This window comes from Nicotiana tabacum, chromosome 5, assembly GCF_000715075.1.
Source record: "Nicotiana tabacum cultivar K326 chromosome 5, ASM71507v2, whole genome shotgun sequence".
In the NCBI taxonomy this organism is placed as follows: domain Eukaryota; kingdom Viridiplantae; phylum Streptophyta; class Magnoliopsida; order Solanales; family Solanaceae; genus Nicotiana; species Nicotiana tabacum.
The window spans coordinates 95,573,441-95,598,559 of NC_134084.1; the positions used below are offsets into that span (position 1 = coordinate 95,573,441).

The 25,119-nt window shown below is 34.1% G+C and overlaps 1 protein-coding gene across 1 annotated transcript; it reads right to left on the reverse strand.

Moving 5' to 3' along the window:
• Window positions 1-2,063: 2,063 nt before the first annotated feature.
• LOC107813208 (putative calcium-binding protein CML36) lies at window positions 2,064-3,272 on the reverse strand. Its single transcript, XM_016638440.2, has one exon. It carries the CDS (start codon window positions 2,995-2,997, stop codon window positions 2,368-2,370), a length of 630 nt encoding a protein of 209 aa, XP_016493926.1. The 5' UTR covers window positions 2,998-3,272; the 3' UTR covers window positions 2,064-2,367.
• Window positions 3,273-25,119: the final 21,847 nt, after the last annotated feature.

Genomic DNA, 25,119 nt, shown 5'->3' on the forward strand with positions numbered 1-25,119 from the left:
TTATTAAAATATTACATATTTAAATAATTAGTTCATGTATAAGATAATTACAAGTAAATTTTTATGATAAATATTACTAATCAATAACCAGATATAAATAGTAACTAACTTCTATGAATCATCATAGACATTGTGTACTGTCAATCAATATATAAGTTAAATCATTTTCGCAAATGATTTTAAGATTCTATAAAAAAATGAATAAGAACAACGTAATGCTGATATAGCTTATGATAGACTTACTGTTATGAGAAATTCTAAAGTAGGAAGTCTAATCTGATTCCATGACCGTTAAAACTAGGGGTACAAATCGAACCGGAAAATTACGCCAAATTGAAAAGTTAAATCAAACCAATTAAAAAATTCGACTAGGTTTGGTTTGATTTGATTTGATATTGAGTAAAAAAATCTGAACCAAACCGACATATAAATATATAATTTTTATATATACTTTTAAGACTTTATATAAAATTTTCTTACAAAAATTCTAGAAAAATTTGGAATTCTCTTCTGGGATGTAATATTTAATAGAATATGAAGTACTCCATTTTTATTAACTTTAAGTAATGGGTTATATGATCACTTTCTTAAGTGTCACTGAAATGTGTTAATCTCTTTGTTCTTCTATGTTCATATGTCAAGATTTATTAAATTCTTATATCTTTTTCGAATTTAAAGTGGTATTTCGATAATCTAAAATTAAATAGAACATCTCATTAATTATCATATTGATTTTTATGTTTAATTAGCAAATTCGTTTAACCTTGAAAGTATTGTCAGACGACTAAAAAGTAACTATCACATATTATTAACAAAATTCTTCCATAAAAATATTTGAATAGTTTATATGTTTGTCAATTTTTCTAATTTTTATTAAATATATATTTATCTTATAAAAAATTTAACAAAGTAATATTAAAATATTCATGTAATAAAAAACCTGAAAAATCCGATAAAATCGAACCAATCCAAATCGATATAATTGATTATGTATTGTTTTAATAAAAATACGAACCAATCCGGTCCATGTACACCCCTAGTTAAAACTAAGTCCAGCAAATTGTGTGGAATTATGAAATTTCTGGGGAACTCTTGTCCCTCTTTTTTTTCTCTTTTTTCTTTCTCCATCAACTGGTGCAAATTGGCACACAGTAGCAGATACAAATGTCGACATAATAACCCACAATCATGGGCAGACCTAGGGAGTGAAGGGTTCATCCGAACTCCTTTTGCCGTAAAATGATATTGCATGCGTATAAAATTAGATGTTAAATTCTTTTGGCTTGTTCATGTATTTATATTTTTTCTTAAAATTTGGTGAAAATTCTGCTTGCACCGGTACTCACAATATAATGGAACTTGAACAATGCTAAAGAAAAATCCCATTTGTATGTTGTAATCACAAATAATAATTGACATGCAATTTCAAGGTGGTTGTATCAAGAAGATAACGTTAAAGGCAAGGGTTGATAGGTCAAATAATGGTTTTGTGGGTCTTTAAAATTTTATTTTTAGTTTTGATGATTCTTATCTCTTTTTCTACTATCGGAGATTTACTTTTAAAATTTGCTTATTTTGAGAATCCAAAAGTACTTTTAATAAGAATCAATTTGTGTTTGACTAATTAACTTGAAAAGAACTTTTAAGCAGTAATTAGTGTTTGGCTAAGTTGTTGAAAAATGCTTTAAATATATTTTTCTCAAAAAAAATGAATCTATATTTTTCTGCTTCTCAAAAACTGCTTCTGTCTCTCCTCAAAAGTACTTTTTTCCCTTCTAAAAGTTCGCCAAACAATTTAATTTTTGGCCAAAATTGCTTTTGGCGGAAAAAAAAATCGTTTGGCCCAAAAAAAAATTTGGCCAAACGGCTACTTACTTTTAAGATGTATCTGATGTAAATGGCCAAGCTTGTTGCCAGTTTTCTGACCATATTTAACTCGGAAGCAGTGTGCTTATGCCTTCTTTCTAGTGCAAGAGGAATTTGGTACCAATTATGAAACAAACATCCTTCCTAGTCTCACATTTTTTTAGCTCCATAAAACAAAGATAAAAGTAGATAGAATATAAACAAAAAAAAATAATAATAATAACGTTGATACAATGTAAACCTAAAATTACATGTATATATATATTGTATATAAGCCAAATCCATTTCGGTTCATGGGTAAAAAAAGGAGGAATTTGTTCTCCCATATATTTACGATTTAATTTTGATACAACCTCCAAAATGGATCAATCCTAGCCGTTCGATTAATCCTAATTAATCCCCACTCTTAAACAAACACATCCTTTTTCCCCGATGAAAAAAAAAAAGGAAGAATCAAAGGACTTTATTTCCAGCAAGATCAAGATAATTATTTTCTATCAATCATCTTTGCTGTTCCATCATAAGACAAAAGTCCTCGAAGCATACGAATCCATCTCCATTTTTATCCACTCCTCTTATCATATGCCGGCAATCCTCTAACGTGCACCGTCCATCTCCAATAGTTCTAAACACGTTAAACAACTCCTCCGCCGTTATCTTTCCGTCGTGATTGGCGTCAAAGAAATCAAAAGCATTTCTCAGTTCATCGTCACAAGCCGGCGGCCCAAACGCCGAGCTAATCGCTCCGAACTCCTCTAAGCTAATACATCCATCTCCATTCCTATCTACTTCATTAAGCAATGATATTAATTCCTCTTCGCTTGGCGGGTCGGGTCCAACTCGGGTAAGAATAGCTTCCAGCTGTTCCTTCCGAATCTTTCCATCGCCGCCACTGTCAATCATGTGAAAGGCTTGTAAGATTTCAGACCATTCGTCGGCTGAGATATCATTGGGTGGTAACACGCTGGTTGGCGTAGCTAGCCCATTAGGTTTTTGGAATCCGCTGTGGGAGTCGGAATCGGAACAAGACGAGGTTGTGCCCGACCCGAATGATGGGTCTTCGGATCTAGAGATGGAGCGGGATTTTTTGGACTTGAAGAGCTTGTTGGGGATGTTTTTGAGGAGCTTCATTATGTTATGAAGGATAAAGAGAGAAAGTAAAACGAGTGGTGAAGGGAGAATGAAGAGGAGGGGATGAGTGGAAGGAGAGAGGAAGGAGGGGGAGATTAAATGGGCGGAAAGAGTAGAAGGCCATAGTCAGCTTCGAGGAAGCTTCCTAGTGAGAGAATATTGAAGAGGGAAAAGAGTATTTATTTGGTACTCCATTGTTTGGTTTCGTTTGCAACTCTCTAGGTGCTGCTCAAACAGGACTACTTTTTTAATTTTAATCTTTTATAAGGGTATATTTTGCAAGAAAGGGGGACGGAGGATCTCTAGTAAAAGTAATATTTATTGCTCCTATTAATAACTACTGGTAGGTGTTTAGTCGAGTGATAGACCTAACAGTATTCTTATATAATAATATTTTTACTGTAAAAGTTAAGTTTTTTCGAAATTAAAATTTATGTTCTAATATAATATATATATTTTCTATAATATCAATTCGTTATAATATCCAAAAATATCTGAAACAAACACAACTATTATAAAGAGATTTGACTGTATATTTGTTTTTGTTTATATGTCTAACTCGTCATGGTAGTCTGCTCCAAAAGAAAGGCGAAACAATAATTTCTATTTCAACAAGATTGGTGTACTCCTTCGGAAAGATTAATATGATTCAAATTTGACGGGTTCAAATTAATTCTTTTTGCAAATTATAGTAATTTTTTCACACACACATATATTGAACCGATTAACTATGTGTTATATCTTCCACTGCTACTAGTTTTGATATAAGCATTTACTCAAATTATTTAAAATTTTACTACAGACAAAAGGTGAATTGAAATTTCAATTTATCAAAAATAAACAACACAAATAAAGAAAGAAAAAGAAAAAAGTACTGTCGGGCTCAATTCTAAAAAGAAAAAATATACATGGGTTTGAAATTTGAATCCTCAATTTCACATTACTTAGTGCGTCGTTTAGTTTTTCTGGGAGAAATTTTCATAAATCACTATCTTTTAGTGGTAATTAGCTATCTATAGATATCATTTGCTATATTACGGATTGTAGATACGTTTTCTATTGTTATAAGATGTATTAGATATATTTAAGTTACTGTATTCATGAATACAATAGCAAAAATAGGTATGAATCAGGGAAGTCCAGCTAATCAGTTGTTGTATTCGACTGTATTAATGGCGTAAAACATGGGATTATAGTTGGACAGATTATTGTATTCGACTGTATTTACGGTGTGAAACAAGAGATTACACTGTTTTTAAACGGAAAATATATCAATTAACATAATAGACTCCTAATATAACTCAACAAACTCAATTATAACACACAAAAATTGTATTTCCAGTTGTAAAAAAGATTCTCAACCGAAAAATACCCCCAAAACATAGCAATCTTCAGAGAAATTATATAATACATCTGAAAACATAAATTATATTAATTAAAAAAATATATGAATACATTCATGGTATATAGCTAGACATTGAATATAATAAAATACATAAAATACAGCGGGATACATTGAAATACAATGAAAAAAAGACAGTGAATACAACGAAATACATGGAATACAGCGAGATACATTGAATTACAATGAATACAATGAAATATATGAAAATACAGCGTGATACGTTGAAAATACATTGAAATATATTAACAAAAAATCAAGTTGCTCAGCCCCAAACTCCGTCGTCTTTGTTCAAGAACAAACTCTAATTTCCGGCAAATCCGCGGTCGAGCAATGGTGGCAGAATAAGGAGCTGTTAATCACCATTAACGAGCAGATTATTAACAACTTTTGAAACAACAACACCATAATCTTCATATAAATCAAACCTGATGAGGACGTGCCTTCTCGCTAACCACCCAATCAAGCTACGACCTTGAGTTCCAAGTATTTTTGCTAGGACTTTCGAAGTTCATTCATCTCCAATCTCTCAAACGAAAATTTTAATACTAGAGCCTGATGTAGGCCTTCTTCAACAGTGAACTTTCCAAGTTCCTCCATAGTAAAAACAACAGTAGGTTCCCCATGAACTATTTCAATAGGTTTAAGAATTGTTTTGATGGATTTTGAGCAGGTTTGTTTGTGAGCACTCTCGTAGCGTATGTAGTAGCTGGGTTAGGGTTTAAATTCGTCTCTCCCACAGCGGCATGATTAAAGTAGAGAAATAAAGAAAATAGTGTAACTGAATAGCGTATTTAGTGGCTTAGGCGTAGGAGGTAACCAAAATTAGATATTTTGCTATAAACATTAAAAGGTATCTATAGAATATAATTTTTTTTAAATGGTATTTATTTAAAATAAATAAGGTATTAACCTTTGCTATAGGAGGTAAAAATTCCTTTTTCTGAAGCATATGGGCCAGTAGATATTATTAGAGCAATTATAGAGAATATATACATAAAATACTTAGGTTAATGGAAAGAAATAGGTTAACGTACACCATCAATAGGAAATCAAATTTGATAATGCTTGTAGAGGTGCATCCATTTACCATTGCATTATATGATACTTTAAGCTTGGATGCAAACATATATATTTAAATAATTTTGAAGAAACATAATATTGCTATACATAATTTACGAAAAGAAGTATGAATTCACGTGAACTCACACTATATCACTTTGATATGCCCCTGCCAAAAAGAATGTCATTTCCTATGATTAGTAATTTCATAATTCTAAAATTTCACAAAATATATTTAAGATCACAAAATTCAAATGGTATTTTGGTTTCGTAAAATATATTGATCTGTGTAATAATAATATAATAATAATAATATTATTATTATTATTAAGTAGTTGCAAGTGCAAAGAAAAATATAGGACGTACATTGAATAAAGGACCGTTCCATCGCTTTTAAATTTGACCAACTTTTCTGTATGAGTTTTATATTTTTTCCAATTCATAAAGAGACAACTCAATTTTTGCTTTAAGATGTTACATTTCAAATTGTAATGGCGAGGCTGAATCCTAATAATGCGAAAGGCACTGATATTTTTTGTAAGCAACTGTTTTTTTTTCTTTTGCTCAGTGCATGGAAAAAGTATTCTTATTAATTCACAAAGAGAAACAAATAAAAGAAGAAAAAAAAGTTGAATATGATCCCTGTCTTTTAATAAGATAATTTTTTGGTCAGTAGGAAATTTTTTACATCTTTAATTGTCTACTTCCAATTGAGACAGTTAAATGGTCATGTTGTTGACGGGAAGTCAGTTTTATTTAACTAATTACACTTCTTCGTGGCTAATTACCTACTTTACTATAGGGGTGTGCATAATCTGGTAGATACGAAATTACCGTATCGAAACTGAAAATTAATGTATTTGATATTTGATATTTTGGTATTCGGTATAGTATTTGATCTAAGTTTTTTTTGTAAATTGGTATTAGGTATGGTGTATGATATTTCAAAATAAAATATTGAAATACTATTAGGTATGATATTTGGTAAATACCGATACCATACCGAAATATATATTATATTACACAATACATATATTATTAATTATAACATAAATATAAAAATCTAAAATTTTACTTTCCTTTATTTTCTAAGTTCATCAATTAACTCTAAGCAAGTAACAAGATATTTCTAATGATTAATTTTATTTCTTTATGTACAGTTTTCTCTTTATGAGTTGATATTTGTTGGTTTTGGATAAAACTTTTGTCAACAAACATTTTTAGTTTATACTTTTGAGTGCATTAATTAAGAATATTACAGTTTATGGCTCTATGTATTAGTTAATATTCAAACCGAGTAAACTGAAGTTACTGAACCGAATAAACCGAATCGATGGAGAAAAATCAAACCATACCAAATTTAATTATGTACGATATTGATATAATATTCTAAGATACCGAATACCAAAAGTATAGAACCAAAATACATAAATACCGTACCGTACTATAGCAACCAAAAACACCTCTACCTTACTAGTCAAAATGAGCTATAATTCTAACTTTAGTTTAAATATAAAGAAAAAAGAAAAAAATAGCAGTGGAGGAAAAGAACGTAGTAGGACGAAAAGTTTTCGGTGGAGAAGGAATTCAAGCCACAGAATGTGAAGGAGGAAAAGAAAATTGACAATTCAGATTTGAGACCACGAAAATGCCTTGCAAGAGTAATACTTCTACAGAGAAACGTCATCTCATTGTGACAAGGCGAAATACACAAATAGGCCCTTCAAGTAATCTACAACGATTATTTGAACACCTTAACTTATTACGTGACCAGATAAATACTTCTGCTTGGTAAAAATATATTTTCTTAAACCCTTTACGCTGACATAGCAAATTTTATGTGTTACACTTACATCTAAGTGCGTGAAGATCTTTAAAATTACGCTTATCTTTTTTTGGGGGTTTGGATAAAAACACAACAACTGAATTGGGGGTTTGGATTTTCATTCAACCTCTGCAAGATGTGATTTTCAGTAGCCGTTCAATAACTTTCCGATCGATGAGACTATCATCGACACCAAGAACATGAACTTCATCAGAATCAAAAGACGGGCACAAATTATCAAACTCCTCCATCTTTTCCGCCCTCCACCGCCGCGAAAATACTCCATTCCTCGCCATGACTAAAATATACTTCAGAAGAAGTGAAAAACAGAATTTTCTAGGGAGAAGAAGTGAGAAAACAGTGTTGTTTGTTCATATTATACAAAAGGGGTGTTGGAATGTTAGTAAAATGTCTTCTTCATGTACGAATTACGATGTCTTTTACTTTCTCTCTCTATATATGAAAAAGAACAGAGTGTTCAAAATCAAATCTGGTGAATCCAATTTTCACTCAATTTCATGGGTGAAAATTGCCGGAAATCAATGATCACCACTCAATTTCATTCAATTTGATGGGGTTTTGGCCATCCAATTTCTTGGAAGATGCTAGGAAATTAGTGTGAGAGGTTATTTGGGGGAAGGGGGGCGATAGGGGGAGTAAGAAGGAAGAAGATGAAGAGGGGGGGGGGGGGAGGTTGGTTAATTAATAAATTTTTTTTTATGTATTTAGTTTATATTTATAAAAAAATTTATTATAAATTACACATGTCATTCTTTAATTGGTTTATTTGACATGTCACTGGCGAGTGCAACTCACACATATAGTCTGCCAGACTCGGGTGTTCACGAGATACATTTAATAGCCACTTGAAATGTTAAAATAAAAAAGGGATCAGTTAAGGTGTTCAAATGATCGTTGTGGACAACTTCAACAATCTCCCACTTAGACTTTTAACCATGATAATTATTAAAATATACTATATCTAAATGCATGGTTAATAGTATATGCCCTAACACCTACATTAACATATCAAGGCATTATTTAGCATAAAATACCCGGGTGAATCTAACTTCAAACTTTTGACTTTACTCGCATTTGTTGTTTACACCAAATTAATAAAAGCATAATATGTGGTTGCTCATAGAATTTTATCAGTTAATTATGATTACTTAAATGTAATTAGTTTGGTATAAACAACGGGTACGGGTAAATATTATCCGAGCTAAAGTTCCATTAGAATTCTTCTCTTTCATTGGGAAAATGACACGATCATTGCTACTTGCCATGTATATAGAAAAAGTTTACTGGAAAGTGTACTCATTTTTTCGAAAGTGAATATTTCTTTGGCCTTTTCTCTCAGGCAGAGTAAAGGGTGCTTACGTATTTTCGCATGAACTATCAAGAATCAAGATTACGGTAAAATAAATATGACCCTTCATTTTTAATTAAATGTTTTGGGTTTGAGCTTTATAACTGATCAAAATTCAGGTATGGAACGCTTTTTCTTTGATAGACCTTACATGATGCAATTTCGGGTGCTGGACACCGGAGAAAAACAAAAAAAAATATTTTTCAAGGCAGATATGCTGGTATAATTCAGTTTTATGCTGCCAAGGTTATTATTGTCAAATAAAGTTCAATAACTGTTTTAATTAAATAGATAAAAAGTGCTTTGACTAAATTAGAGGTGGAGAACATGCCCATTGGCCATAAGGTATATAAGATGACCTGGATTTTAACAATTATTTAGATTCACGCAGTATTTTCAGATTAATTATTGGCAGGTCAGTTCAGTATTTACAGTTTTTCATTAATTTTTACTTGGTTCCTCTTAGGGATTGCGAGCTTATTATATATTTTTATCCTATTACTCTCATTATTTTTATATTGTAGGATGACTAAAAACTTTCAACAACTTCAAAAGTTTCGCAACACTAGAATTCTACATGTAAAAGTGCCAGCACTGCAGGTTTATAATTATTACTTCCAAAAATTCTATTTTTGTAGACTGTTAGAAATATAGTAATGCACAGTCTTTTCTTCCCAAAATGCCACGAACTGTGGAAAGTATCCCTAAGATCTTATGATAAGAAGAGGTCAATGACAATATTTGTCAAATACATGACAAGTAATTTTGTAGGTGTGTGATTGATAATTATTTCGAATGATTGGGATTACGTTAATTTTAGGTATAGAAATCATATAAGAGAAGCATCTTCTGTTCTAAGTATGATTTCCTACTCGTTCATTGCACCAAATCTTGGCGTTGGATTCGCAATTCTTTCTTCTGTTATTGATCATGATCTTGTAATTAGTTTACAGTTTTCTTCCACATGAGATTTAACTAATTTATTTTGATGCACAATCCTTGCATTTGAATTCTGTTTTTAGGTCTAGAGCTAACTAAATTTATTTTTGGCCAAAAAACTAAAAGTAATTTTGAGAAAAACACTTTTGAAAAAAAAGGACTTCTCAAAATAAGCTGATTTTTGCAGTTTGGCCAAACGGGCTATAAATCGGATAAATTAAAGAGAGAAATTTTCATAAAGCATTATCTTTTAGTATTAATTAGTCATCTATAGATATCATTTGCTATATTACGGATTATAGATACCTTTTCTGTGGTTATAAGATGTATTTGATGTATTTAAGCTATTTTATTCATGAATACAGTAGCAAAAATAAGCGTGAATCAGGGAAGTCCAGCTAATCAGTTGTTGTATTCGAGTGTATTCGATTGTATTCATGGAGTGAAACGTGGGATTACAGCTGGACAAATTATTGTATTCGACTGTACTCACAGCGTGAAATATGGGATTACACTGTTTTTAAAACGGAAAGTGAATCAATTAACATAATACACTCCTAATATAACTCAACAAACTCAATTATAACACACAAATTTTATATTTTCAGTTAACAAAAAGATTCTCAACCGAAAAATACACCAAAAACATAACAATCTTCAGAGAAATTATATAATACATCTGAATACGTAAATTATATTAATTAGAAAAACAGATGAATACATTCATGGCATATAGCGAGACAGTGAATACAATGAAATACATAGAATACAACGGGATACATTGAAAGGCAACGGCGCCAAAATTTGATCACGCCCAACTATGCCTTATAAAAAGGACAATGCGGTCGTTGCAAATATAATCCGGTTTACAAGTCCGGAGTCGAATCCCACAGAGAACTAAGGCTTAGCTACAGCTGTTCACTATCACCAAGAAGACAAGCTTGAACAGTTCCTAACTTATAGATATTTAGATTCTTGTGTTTAACTAATTGATTAATAAATTAAAATAATAAATTAACAACTAAAGATACTAAGAGTTAGAGACAAGATTAAGGAAGTCTAGAGTTATGATTTCCCCAATTGTCGGAATCCTTCCCGCTATGTCTTCTATAATTTCGCCTAAGTATTCTCTACCGATCATGAGCACTCTTATTACCGTAAATCTTTCCCGAGTAATCACGACAATTTACTAGACGCACTCTCCCGAGCTACGCTAGCTGGCTTTTGATACAGCTCACTTCAGATCACACCCAAGGCTTCGTTATCCCTAATCCCGCTTTTAAACCCTCGGTTATTGATCTCTCATATACTCTGGGAGTGGTGTTATTCAACAATTACCTAAATATGCACTCTCTCCCGAGTTATGCATACTAAATAGGCACAGCTAATTGAGAGCTCTTCAATTAACTACAATAAGAACGTAGTTGAACAAATAGAGATTATATTACGGCTCAATTATATAAAAACATAACAAGAATTTATCCTACAAAAGGTTCTATCAAAACTCTAGATAACAAATTAGCTATTCATAATAGTATGTAAAACTACAATACTAAAAGTCATAACCAACAATGAAAAATAGGAAGAGGAAAGAAAAAACTTATAGAAGAATTCCCAAGCCTTGCTCCTATTGTGTCTCTGCCTCCTTAGGTCAAATCTATCTCAAAAATATGTCCTCCCCAATTCTTGGCCGGCTTCCTTGGTTTAATATAGGGTTTAGGGCTTAAAATCCCGTGTTTTGCACTTTGGTCCCTGAAATTTACGCATCCTGCCGCGGTTCCACCGCGGTCGCGCCGGAACCGCGGCCAAACACCCTCTCAGATTCTTCAGTTGTCCGCGACTGCCCTCTGCCGCGTTTCTGCCGCGGTCGCGGTTTTTGACCCTGTTCTGTTTGGAATTTGGAAAAACGTAAAACATGAAAGTTGTAGCTCTTTGAGTTAACTTTCCAACCATATATTGTGGAGCTCAAATGGAGTTCTGAGTAAAATGTTATATCTATTTTACTAGACAGTGCGCAATATACCTCTTCGAGTTTTCGTTTTGTTGTTTTATCATCCGTTGATCCCCGAACGCGATCCCGGCTTAATTCCTTGAGCTATTACTCAGACTTCAAAGCTCAAAACCACTTAAATTCATTACATAACATCTATATAGCTCGAAATCACACCTACAAGGCATAAAACACACAATTAGTGCAAAACACTAGCGATTAAAGCGCAAACTCAACTAAAGTGCAGTAAATTAGAGTGTAATAATCGACTAAAATACGTAATTATATCCTATCATCAACACCCCACACTTAAACCATTGCTCGTCCTCGAGAAATCAAACTACACTTTTTTTTATAGACAAGACCTTTTTAAACAATTCTCCTAACTCACCACACCAAGAGTATTTAAAATAGACTAAGCACAAAAGCGTAACATCTTCACCTCAAGATTTGACTCATAAGTACCACGCATTATTCACAATTCACCTACTTACTCTAACATAGAGGTCACTGACATTACCTTTCCTTCATGAATCAAGTGCCCTCACACAACAAAAGAGAGTAGTTCCACACAATAAAATTTAAGAACACTTAGGAACTCAAGATAGAAAGAATTCACCCACTCTCAGAAATAACATTCATATGCCACAAAAGATGCACCATAAGCTTGCCCGTAGTGTACTACTCTACTAATGGACCTCATTCAATCTAGGATCAATTAGGACTTTATTTGGTTGTAATGTAGGCTACGGGACGGGTAGGATACATTTAGATATAAGAGTGACTACACCTCCCTAAGCACTTTAATACATATACTTTAACATTCAAACCTCATACTTATGTCAAGCCAAACTCCACCTTCACATCAATATACATCAACTCCCAAATTATTTAAGCCCAATTATATCAAGAGTCACCACTATCAAAGAATATATATTTTTTTACAGCAATACAACTTTTTTTTTCTTTTTCAATTCAAGAGACTCTTGCTTTTCAAATCAGTGCACCCTTTCTCCTTATTTCATTAGTTCCACTCAAAATCCAAACCAACCACCCCACACTTTAACTTTTACAAAGTTCATAAACAATTCAAGTGTTCATGAGAGGTTACAATGGTTCAATAGATGGTTAATTCAAACAAATGGGTAAGGCTTGTAATGTGGTTGCCAAAGAAATAAGATTATAGGTTCAAAGGGGTTAACTACGATACATAACAATTAGGTGGGTAGAACATACATATCTGGCTCAACAAAGATATGCCTATATCACTTCCTAGACTGAATAAAACTACTATTTCGCTTTGCAAACACACGGGGCAAGTTCTAGGCATCAAATGCAATGCACAGAATATAACAAATCCTTACACACACATGGCACATGACTCACTCAAGATTGGATCATCAAGACACTCTAGTCAAAGCAGTTAAGCAAAGTTAAGATCATACAATTTAAGGTACTTCTACAAGAGTCAAAAACTGAGCCTAAGCGTCACAACCAAAGTACTCACTATTCTCAAGGCATAACAAAGTCAATAGATATTGCTTCACTTCAAAACACAACACAATGGCTCCTACTCCCAAAAAAAACTAACTACACCCGGTCCAAATAAAACCCTTGGAAAAGAACCGTGGTTTAAAGAAAAACCAAGGGGGAATTATTACACTACCTAACAAAATAAAATCTTTTTGTACTTTTTCTTTAGACTTAAATCCCTCAAGAAAATTGTCTAATAGATCCATCGTCGGGAAAAGTCCAATCTTTTCTATTTAAAAAAAATATTATTCAATTAAACTAACACAACTAAAATAGCATAGAAAGTCACTCAGACAATCTCCTCACCCCACACTTAAAATTGTGCATTGTCCCCAATGCACACCATACTAATAAGAGGGTAAAAGAAACTCCCTGGTAGGCCAAAGCCCGAAGCATTAACAGCTCATGGGGTACTCAGACTTCTCCCAAGCTTGGTCTTTTGTGCGGGTACCTCACACTTAGTTCCAACCATTTGGTTTGCTGTTGCATCCTTCCAATACCTTTGCTTTCCATGCTCCTAGAAAATAAAAAATTGACACTACAAAAATAATACAATTAAAAAAAAATTAATACAAAAAATAAAAGAAAGCAGTAAAGCTGGGTTGCCTCCCAACAAGCACTTGATTTAACGTCGCGGCATGACGTGAATCACTTTCTGCCTCCACTTCGAACTTATGAATCGCACCCCAAGTTTTGCTTCAAGCTTATGATTATGCTCTTGGGGCGGCACAAATTCTTGCGAGCCAAAAATTAGATAGAGTCTTGTACACTTTTTGGCTCTCAATCGAGGAGTGTCACCTTGCCTAGACGGCCTTGAGAATTTCAAAATATAAGGTCCATCTACCTCTTCCTTGGACTCCTTTTTATGCTCGTAAAGATCCATTCCCATTTCACCGTCTGAACATAATGTAGAGAAGTGTTTGGAATGAGGTCCAACACGCTCCAATACATGAACTTCAAGATTTTCGACCTCCTCAACACCCAAAACACTAGAGTCAACTAAATTTGTATCTTCAACGTCCCTGGTTGACTCTAGTATTACTTCTTCAACATCGGCATCCTCAAATTCTAGATGGTTAGAGTGTTGGGGTTCTACTTTGGACCCCTCCATTGGCACCTCAATTTCCGTCTCTAATGCAAACTGCTCTTGGCTACTATCTATAATATTAACCTATTGAGCATTAAAAGCTTCAACTAATTGACTCACTTGAGTTTCTAAGTTGCGAATAGTTTCATCTTGCCTTTCTACCTGCAGCTATATTTTACTTTGTTGTTCTATAATGCACTTTAACATATCTTCGATCTTCTTTAGGTCAGCTTCCCTAGGTTCTTTGTTCCTGTTATCCTCACAAGAAAACATAGAATCATCATAATAAGGGGTTGGGGGAAGATAAGAAATATAAGCACAACCATGAAAGTGACCATCTTGACCACCACACATATCATACACATTCCACACATAAGATTGAGTTGGTGCACATAACTCGCTCTCGGGAATATTTTGATAATTTTGCCAAGGGTAGTTTTCATCACAATATTCGTAAGGAGGATTAAAATTAGAATTACCAACATCAAAAATTTCATAATTCAATGATGTCATGTTTTTTTTTTAAATCAACAAGTAAAACAAAAAAAAATCAAATACAAAAAATAAAAATAAAAGTTCAAACTTGAAACCTAGCAATATGTACACCTACAGCTACACCGTTAGTTCCCCGGCAACAGCGCCAAAATTTGATCACACCCAACTATGCCTTATAAAAAGGACAATGCGGTCGTTGCAAATATAATCCGGTTTACAAGTCCGGAGTCGAATCCCACAGAGAACTAAGGCTTAGCTACAGCTGTTCACTATCACCAAGAAGACAAGCTTGAACAGTTCCTAACTTATAGATATTTAGATTCTTGTGTTTAACTAATTGATTAACAAATTAAAATAATAAATTAACAACTAAAGATATTAAGAGTTAGAGACAAGATTAAGGAGGTCTAGAGTTATGATTTCCCCAATTGTCGGAATCTTTCCCGCTATGTCTTCTATAATTTCGCCTAAGTATTCTCTACCGATCATTGTCGCACCTCCTTTTTCCGCCCCCGCGAGGGGGCGTAGGGAGTTTTCTCCAATTAAAGGACAGTCGAAACGGGATTTGTTTGTTTGTTTCAGAGTCGCCACTTGGGAATTTTAAGGCATCCCAAGTCACCAATTTTAATCCCTGAATCGAGGAGAATATGACTCTGTTTTGTTATTCTGCGAACCAGAAATCCTGAGTAAGGAATTCTGTTAATCCGGAAGAAGGTGTTAGGCATTTCCGAATTCCGTGGTTCTAGCACGGTCGCTTAACTGTTTTTATTATTGGCTTAATTATCTCGATTTTACATTTTTTATTGCATGATTTTGTTATCGCTTCTGTTTAGATTATTTATAATTAAAGACCCTTCTTCGAGTCGAATCACGCATACGTGTATCCGTTTTATATATTATATATTTTTTAACGTGAAAAATCGTGTCACGCGTACGTATACACAATGATATTGATAATATAATAATTATTTTTTTTTCGAATTTTTTTTATTATAAAAATAGACTTAAGTTCGAAATTGTGCTTAAAATAAAATTAAGAACGTCTGTCGCTCTTGTATGATTAAATAGTGAACTGCACATCTCGGGTTATATGAAATTAATTTGACATTCTCCGAAGAACCCCCTTTTTTATTAAATGTTTGCTCGAAGTTGCACGAACGCATAATCCGAATTGCTTTTAGAAATATAATCAGGTTACGCGAATGTATCCCTAATCACAAATATATTCTTGATTTGTAAATTATTTATTACATCCATATTATTTTTATGTGAAAGTCATGGTAAACCACTATTTGAGACGCCTCTAAATTACTCGAAAAGGATTCACAAATTATTGAGTGTTGACCACAAATTATATTTTTTCGCGTATAAATTATATTCCTCCAAGCCATTCGAATTTAAGGAGTAAAAATGAACAACGTGTGATTAATACTACCATTTGTAGTGAATACATTATTTGCCTACCCAAATAAACAACGTGCGAATTACGTATAAACATTGGGAAAGAATTGATGTAAGAAAGGAAATGATATTTTCCAAGAATTTTCATTATTCTATTTGAGGCGAATACTATTTTTTATATTTTTTTAAAATGTTATAATCTATAAACCTAATCACCTTCTACATTACTTGTTTTTAATCCAAAGTTGTAATCGTTTGGTTAATTTGTTTACGATGGTAGATATGCATCAAGTTGATAAAAAAAATTATTATACAAATCGATTCAATAAAATTGCATTACATGCAACATAGTTGTACGTCTGAACCGTTCATAACATTCTAACATCGTAACGAGCTATATCAACTCACCTTCCACATATGATTATATATATACTCATCATCATGCCATATATGAACATACAACTTATATCAATCTAAACCAAAATCAGATTTTTTACAAGATATACTAATAATGTAATTTCTTGATACTTCCATTCTACTTTACCTTTAGCTAACAATATTACGGGATGTAATTAATGGCCCATTTTATGCCATGTTCCCTACCTTGATAATTCAATCATGACTTCACCTAATGAAAATTCCGAAATAGGTGATATTATTACAACACTTATACGAACTTTAAGAGGTAACAATTATCTTATATTCATTACGTCAAACGTACTACTATATTAATCAACTGAAACAAAAACCAATTTTTAAACTAATGAACTTGAACGAATGAAAAACAGAATTATAATTCCCGAACTTCATTAATTTGTCATGTTGAAGCTTTTCATGACATGAATTTACAGATATGTACCTGATATTGGAAGCAAAAGAAAATGATGATGAGAATCAGCGGCAGTAATAACAATACAGCAACAACAATCCAACAGCAGTAACAACCCAGGAACAGAGTTTGCAAACCAGTAGAACAGTAATCCCAAAAACAAAAGCTTCAAGCTTTGAATGAAACAACAACCATTAATACTAATTTCAAACAAAGAAAGAAAGCAGAAGATTTTTTTAGTTGTTATTTTTATTTTGAAAGCTTAAATATTTTTCGGAATTTTTCTTTCTCTTAAATGTTCAGCCCTTTTTTTCTCTCTTTTATTTTCTGTCCGTTTTTCTCTCTATCTGTGTGTGTTTTTCTCTTTTCTGTTCTCTGTGTTTTTTTTTCTCTCTATCTCCTTGTCTTGTGTTCAAGACTTCATATATATAATCTCATCCCATAAATCTTTTAATTAATTAAAATCAATACTTTTTCTCTACCCAACCCATTATCTTCCCGCTCATCCCCATTACATTAAATAAACATATCACACTACTCCATTATATTTTGTCCCCCATGCCTAACATAAAATAATGCAAGATTCCCCCCCACCAAATTTTGTCTTGTCCTCCCTTTATATTAAATAACCATATCACAACCCACCCCATTTTATTTTGTCCCCCATGCTTCAAATAAACAATTACAAAATGTACAATTCCTAAAATACCCCTCCGACCCTATTGCAAATTACTATTTTACCCCCCGAAAGTACTATAAATTACCAAACTACTCATCAGCTATAACACATCAATTAATCAAACTTAACCAAAATATATGCAATATGATTAATTTCTAACAATGTTCAAACAATAAATTTCATGAACATGATTTCTTCAACATTTCAACAACAAAGCACATGAACATGATTTCAACAACATTTCAACAACAAATCACATGAACACAAATTGAACAACAAAGAACAACTAAAATTTGATTGAACAATATTTTAGCAACAAACAATCCTATTTTCGGATTCAACAACAACAAACAAGTATATTTAGATTTCTAAATTCAATCATATTGAACTTAAAATCAATTCTAACAACATTACAACAAACAATTCTTATATTAAACTTTAAACAAGATTATGAGACCAATTCAAGAAATAATCATAAATGGTAAACAAGAAATCAAACTATACACATTTCGGATTCAAGATCAAACAAACATAATATGAACATGAATTAAATCTAAAAATAAAAACGACGGATTCAAATGATTAAAACCAACATACTTCCCTTATTACAACTAAATTCTTTTAGGCAAATGACAAAACAAAACCTAAGAAGAAACAATTATGAATTTAAACTTGAACTTAACAATATTAACAATTTCCGGAAAATACATGAAACAAATTGAAGAAACAATTAATTAAACTTCAATTTGTATCTAACTAATATTAAACTAACAAATATTCACTTAAACAATAATACAAACATGAAATAAACATGAAAAACAAATTAATTAATTTACCATTTGAATCTGAAAATTAAAATCAACAAAACACATGAACAAACTAAAATTATTTCAGCGACGGACAAACAAAACAAGAATTGAATCATTTATCGATTTTGGATCCGAAAAACAACGAACAAAAAATATGGACAAAATTTGAAACATAAACCAACTAACCGATTCAAAAACAACGACGAAGACGAAGATGATGGAGAGGCATGAAGCAGTAGGGAGCTGCTGCGACGAGCAGCAACAACATCGCGGCAGCAGCTATGGCGGATGGCAGCAGCTGGTCGAGGAGATGGAAGATGCAGCAGCGGCGCGTCGATGAGGTTGCTGAAACGCAACTGCGCGAGCAGCAACAGTTCGATCGCGTTTGGTTGAAACAGAAGCAGCAGCGACATGATGACGACGAAAACACGAAGAAGAAGAAGCAGCTGAACGCAGCAAGAAGGAGAAGCAGCTGAACGCAGTAGGGGAAGCCATGGATGAGCTCAAACTCGACGATGACGAAGCTTGATGGAGGAGGGCAACTATGGAGTTGTTGGTGCGTGTGTGCGTGAGTGACGGGGTGAGGGGGCATTCGTGGGAGAGGGTGGTCGATGTTGCAGGCTGGGGTTTGTGGGGGGGGGGGGGGCAGCCATGGATGAACTTTGGAGAAACTTGGAGAAGAAGAAGCAAAAGTGGGGGGTGGCGGATGGGTTAGCATTTTAGGGTTTTCTCTTTTTTTTTTTTTTTTTGTTTTTGTTTTGTAAGATAGGGGTGTTGGGTTATGGACTGGGTCGACCCAGTTCGAAATAGACTGGGTCGTAGGGAAGATTGGGTCATTTTTGGGCCTATGGCTTGAAATCGAAGAAGAGGCCCAATTCCGACTTTCTTTATATTGTCGCTCACTTTTCTTCTTTTATTTCTCTAAAACTAAATTATAAAAATACTTAAACTATTATTAAGAACTAAATTAAGTTATAAAAGCGCAAATTAACTCCAAATAACAATTAACGCACAATTAAGTAATAATTAAGCATAAAATTGTATATTTGGACATTAAATGCTAAAAATGCAAACGATGCCTATTTTTGTAATTTTTATTTTTTGTAAAACAAATTTAATTACTAACAATTGTAGAAATAAATCCTACATGCAAAATGCGACATATTTTTGTATTTTTTATTAATTTAGCAAATAAACATGCACAGACAAATACAAATAATTATTCAAAATATCACAAAATTGCACACCAAAGAAAAATCATTTTATTTTTGAATTTTTTGGGAGTAATTCTCATATTGGGCAAAAATCACGTGCTTACAGCTGTCCCTTTTGGCCCAAAGACACGAAGGGTTTTCGTGCAAAGATAAAGCGAGCGATTTTTGCCCATCCGAGTACTCCGTGTGAAGCATTTTTTGAAAAAGATTTGACCGAACCTTTGCTTCAAAGGTTTCCTACATATCCTGGGCTAAACAGGAATCAGGTCAATGTAGTTCGGGAAATTTTGGTAGCTGGGACTACCGTGGGACTGCATTGTTACTGTTGTTGCATGCTATTACTACTGCTTACCGATCTCCTTGTTACACCATGCTTAAAAGAAAACAAGAAGCTAGGCTAGAGTACAATTTGTTTTTGTTGCCTTGCTTCCTTGTCTGCTTGCATTTCTTTTTTTCGGTGTTTTTCTTCTTTTTGACACATGCACTTGAGTTTGTGCTGGGACCTCTTATTGCAACCTTCTACTTCCCAGTGCTTGGGGATTTTTATTGTTTCCTGCTGGGGATTCATATTGTAACCCTCTGTTTTATTGTCCTCTGACTTGATCTTGAAATGTATGCCTCTGTTATCTGGGCGGGCTCCCAACTTCAATACTTGAAAATTAAAGACTTGAAATGTATGCCTCTGTTATCTGGGCGGGTTCCCAACTTCAATTCTTGAAATGTAAAGACTGAAATGTATGCCTCTGTTCTATGGGCGGGCTCCCAACTTCAACAACAACTTTGAAAATAATTCGCCATTCCTCTCTTCAGGCGGGCTCCTGACTTCAACCAATACATCGCCATTCCTTTCTTTAGGTTGGCGAGATTTCAACAACTTTTAAACGTCTTTCCTCTCTTCAGGCGGGCTCCTGACTTCAACAACAACTTTGAAAATAATCGTCATTCCTCTCTTCAGGCGGGCTCCTGACTTCAACCAATACATCGCCATTCCTTTCTTTAGGTTGGCAAGATTTCAACAACTTTTAAAAACGCCTTTCCTCTCTTCAGGCGGGCTCCTGACTTCAACAACAACTTTGAAAATAATCGCCATTCCTCTCTTCAGGCGGGCTCCTGACTTCAACAACAATTTTGAAAATAATCGCCATTCCATTCTTCAGGGGGGCTCCTGACTTCAACCGATAAATCGCCATTCTATTCTTCAGGGGGGCTCCTGACTTCAACCATTTTTTTTTTCAATTCAAACTTCTTTTTTTTTTAGTATCCTAGGAGAAAGATTCATCAGACTAAGATTTGGATATTATTATTATCTTGGGAGAAAAATTTCATCGGACCAAGATTGTGACTCTAGGAGATAAATCGTCAGACTAGGTCCATTTTGTTGTGATCTTAGGAGAAAGATTCATGCGACTAAGATTTTATTATATTATCTTGGGAGAAAAATTTCATCAGACCAAGATTTTGACTCTAGGAGATAAATCGTCAGACTAGGTCCATTTTGTTGTGATCTTAGGAGAAAGATTCATCCGACTAAGATTTTATCTTGGGAGAAAAATTTCACCAGACCAAGATTTAGACTCTAGGAGATAAATCGTCAGACTAGGTCCATTTTTTGTGATCTTAGGAGAAAGATTCATCCGACTAAGATTTTATTATATTATCTTGGGAGAAAATTTCATCAGACCAAGATTTTGACTCTAGGAGATAAATCGTCAGACTAGGTCCATTTTGTTGTGATCTTAGGAGAAAGATTCATCCGACTAAGATTTTATCTTGGGAGAAAAATTTCATCAGACCAAGATTTTGACTCTAGGAGATAAATCATCAGACTAGGTCCATTTTGTTGTGATCTTAGGAGAAAGATTCATCCGACTAAGATTTTATTATATTATCTTGGGAGAAAAATTTCATCAGACCAAGATTTTGACTCTAGGAGATAAATCGTCAGACTAGGTCCATTTTGTTGTGATCTTAGGAGAAAGATTCATCCGACTAAGATTTTATCTTGGGAGAACAATTTCATCAGACCAAGATTTTGACTCTAGGAGATAAATCGTCAGACTAGGTCCATTTTGTTGTGATCTTAGGAGAAAGATTCATCCGACTAAGATTTTATCTTGGGAGAACAATTTCATCAGACCAAGATTTTGACTCTAGGAGATAAATCGTCAGACTAGGTCCATTTTGTTGTGATCTTAGGAGAAAGATTCATCCGACTAAGATTTTATTATATTATCTTGGGATAAAAATTTCATCAGACCAAGATTTCTATCTTAGGAGAAAATTCATCGGACTAAGATTTGATATCTTATCTTGGGAGAAAAATTTCATCGGACCAAGATTGTATCGGGAAAGAAATTCATCAGATTAGGACTTTTATCCTAAGGGGAAAATGTAAAGATCAATGATTTGAGAAACTTACCTTCGTAATTTCTTCTTTTCTTTTCTCTTTCCTTCGCGCTGCTTTGTTCTTGCTTGCTGGGGATAATACCACTGCGGTAGTCTTCTTTCTTCCCCTCCTTCAAATTCAAATTTTTTTTTCTCTTTTTTTTTCTTTTTGGGGTTTTTTTTCAACACTGCTGGGGATATAAATGTTATCTTCTTGGGATAACGTTGTTGAGGATAACGCTGCTGGGGAGTTTTATCCGTTCAAATCGATGCTTCATTCTTCTGGAAGTTGCTGGGGATGATAATGGTTTTTTCTTTTCTGAGCACAAATGTCATCCCTTTATTCTGTCTGCTGGGGAACAACTTCTTTTATTAAAACTTGTTATGCTGGGTGTAAAACTGGTTCAAAGACCACTTCCCTTGAGACTGGTGCTATATTCATTCTACTCGGTAAAACTGGTTCAAAGACCACTTCCCTTGAGACTGGTGCTATATTCATTCTACCCCGAATGGGTATCTGACTTCCAGAAAATTTTCCAAATGAAAGGAAATTTGGAAAATTTTCTGCCCCAGTTTGACAGTCTCCCTTATGGCATGCATTTCTGTCATCAATGCCATTTCCTTTACCTGTTTCAAATTAAACAAAATTTGTTAGTTTAAAACGCGGTGGTTGGTTGTGATACTCCTACTGGGATGGCTTTTCCCTTTCTCCTTCCCTGCTCTGCGTTCCAAAACTTGTTGGGGATGATATTATTTGCTGGGGATAATCCTTTTCTGCTGGGGATATCCCTCTTCTTTCGTGGCATGGCTCGGAAACTTGCATTTTCCCGACCTTTTAGTCTCGCATGAATTTCCCAAATCATGCTTATTGCTCTCCTTGTTTGTCCACGGGCTCTGGTCTTGAGGTTTAATAACCTTTGATTTCGGCAAGGATATCCCTCTTGACACTCGTCGATCCTTTTGTTAATTCCCTTTTGTTGGGGATATCTTTCTTGACATTGGCCTCGCGCTTGTTCCTTCCTGACTATATCACTTGGATGTATTAGTCAGATCTTATCTTGGAAAGCTGATGGCCTATTTTGAAGTCATTTCCCACTGGTTCTGACCAAACAGACTCTACTGGGGAAATTTCTATGAAAGGAAAAGATAAAAGGGAACAGAATAAAAGACAACGGAAAAAGATGACTCTTTAACAAAAGAAACTATAAATAAAAACCTATCAAATGAAAATACCGACTCTAATGGTCATGACATGCACATGTGGCCCATCCTCTGCCGTCAATCGTCTTTCAAGACCTTCAATTGGCTATTCCCCATCTGATTCCCAATCTTATTCGACTTGTAGTGCCCGAAGGGTTTTCACTATCAAGCCTCTCTCATTTTGGTTTTTCTCTCAGCTTGCGTCGCCTTATGGTGTCCGTAAAGATTTTCACCGATAAGACTCTCTTATTTGTATCACTTTCCAGCTGGGGATTTGGAGTGTTGCCGGTATGACTCTCTCTGCTGGAGATTAGAGTCCTTTCTGCTGTGGAACAGAATGTTATGTTCGCCGGTAAGACTCTCATTTGTCTGACTTGGCATCTTTTGCAGACTGATCAGAAGGTCTTTCTTTGGACCGTAATGTGGGTTTTTTGGATAGGCTTAGAAAGAAAGGGTATTAAAGGCTCAAAAACAAATCAATTTGGGGTTCAAAATTACAACCTTCGAAATCATATTTGTTTATAACAAGCGCAACCCTTGCCCCAGTTTCTTGCTTGGGGATTATTTATTTATTATTTATATTTTTATTTTTATTTATTACACCATGCACACCATGCACGTTATGCACACTATGCATCCTATGACCGAGCCGTGAAGCGCCTACGTATCCTCTTTGAGGAATCAGGTCAAACGTAGTTCCCAACTCCTCTTTGTCATTTGACTTTCTTTTGTTTGTTTTTTTATCTTTTTTTTTTTCGGGCTCGTATTTCCTAGTCGTTGCTATTGATTCCGAACGAGGGGTATGATAGAAAATAAATAAGGCTCAAAAGGGATAACGAAGGATAAAGTGTTTAGGTAGCAGAACAAAATGCCTTCGTCATTCCAGTCTTCAAAACATGTCAAGTGCAAACAACACAATTGAACATAGATTTATAGTCTCTTCCGACGGTGCTGGTCTTGACAATTATGTTAAACAATTGCTTTTCATTTGTCATTTCTAAAGCACTGCTGGGCGACACTCTTACTCTCATGAACGACCCTCATGCCAATTTGGCGAATCTTGCATTTAACGGTTTTCTTTATGTTTAACTTGCCCCAGTTCCACATGACTCGGGCTTCAAATAATCTCAAACCGTTCTGATTTCCTTTAAATGCTTTGAGCACCTTCCGAGGGTTTTATGATTAACTTTTAAGATTAGGCCCAATATGTGCGCATGTCATGTCACGAGAATCGGCGCTGAACAAAAAATGATAAAAGGACTAAACAAAAGATGACTGGAAATAATAAAAGACCGGCTTTTGTATTAGACTACCGGCGAAATGGTTTGAATAATAAAACAAACAAAACAACCAGAATAAAATCCTAACACAGCCTTAACAAAACTTAAACAAACTGATATGACAAACTGGAAAGATAAGAAGGTTTGACACAAGACAATATTCGGACTACAACCCTAATAATAATCCGGACAACAGAAATGACAACAAAATAAGCCACCAAAAGCTTCTCTCTTGCTAACCAAGGAACGGAGCGTCCTCCCACTTTATCAAAATTGGCATCTTAGCCACTGAGCTTTGCATTAATATTGTCGAGACCATTGCCAACTTCAATATCATCAACCTTAGTCAACAAGTCCTAATAGGATTTGAGTGTTTCTGTTATCAAGCCTGATCCCCGCAAAGTGTGTTTCTGGGTCTTGTAGTTTCGGCTTACCACAAACAAACCACCTTCTATCTTTGCGATTCAAAACAGGTTAGAATGGACTCAGTCGGTCCTCATTATTAACAACATTTTTTTTTTCATTTTTCTTCTTTTTTGATTTTTTTTTTCATTCATTTTTTCATTTTTTTTCATTTTTTTTTGTTGTGGTCGAATCTTATGGAGATTGCCTACGTATCATGA

Coding starts and splice junctions, on each gene's coding strand:
- LOC107813208 (XM_016638440.2), bottom strand. CDS start 2,997: ATGAAGCTCCTCAAAAACATCCCCAACAAGCTCTTCAAGTCCAAAAAA.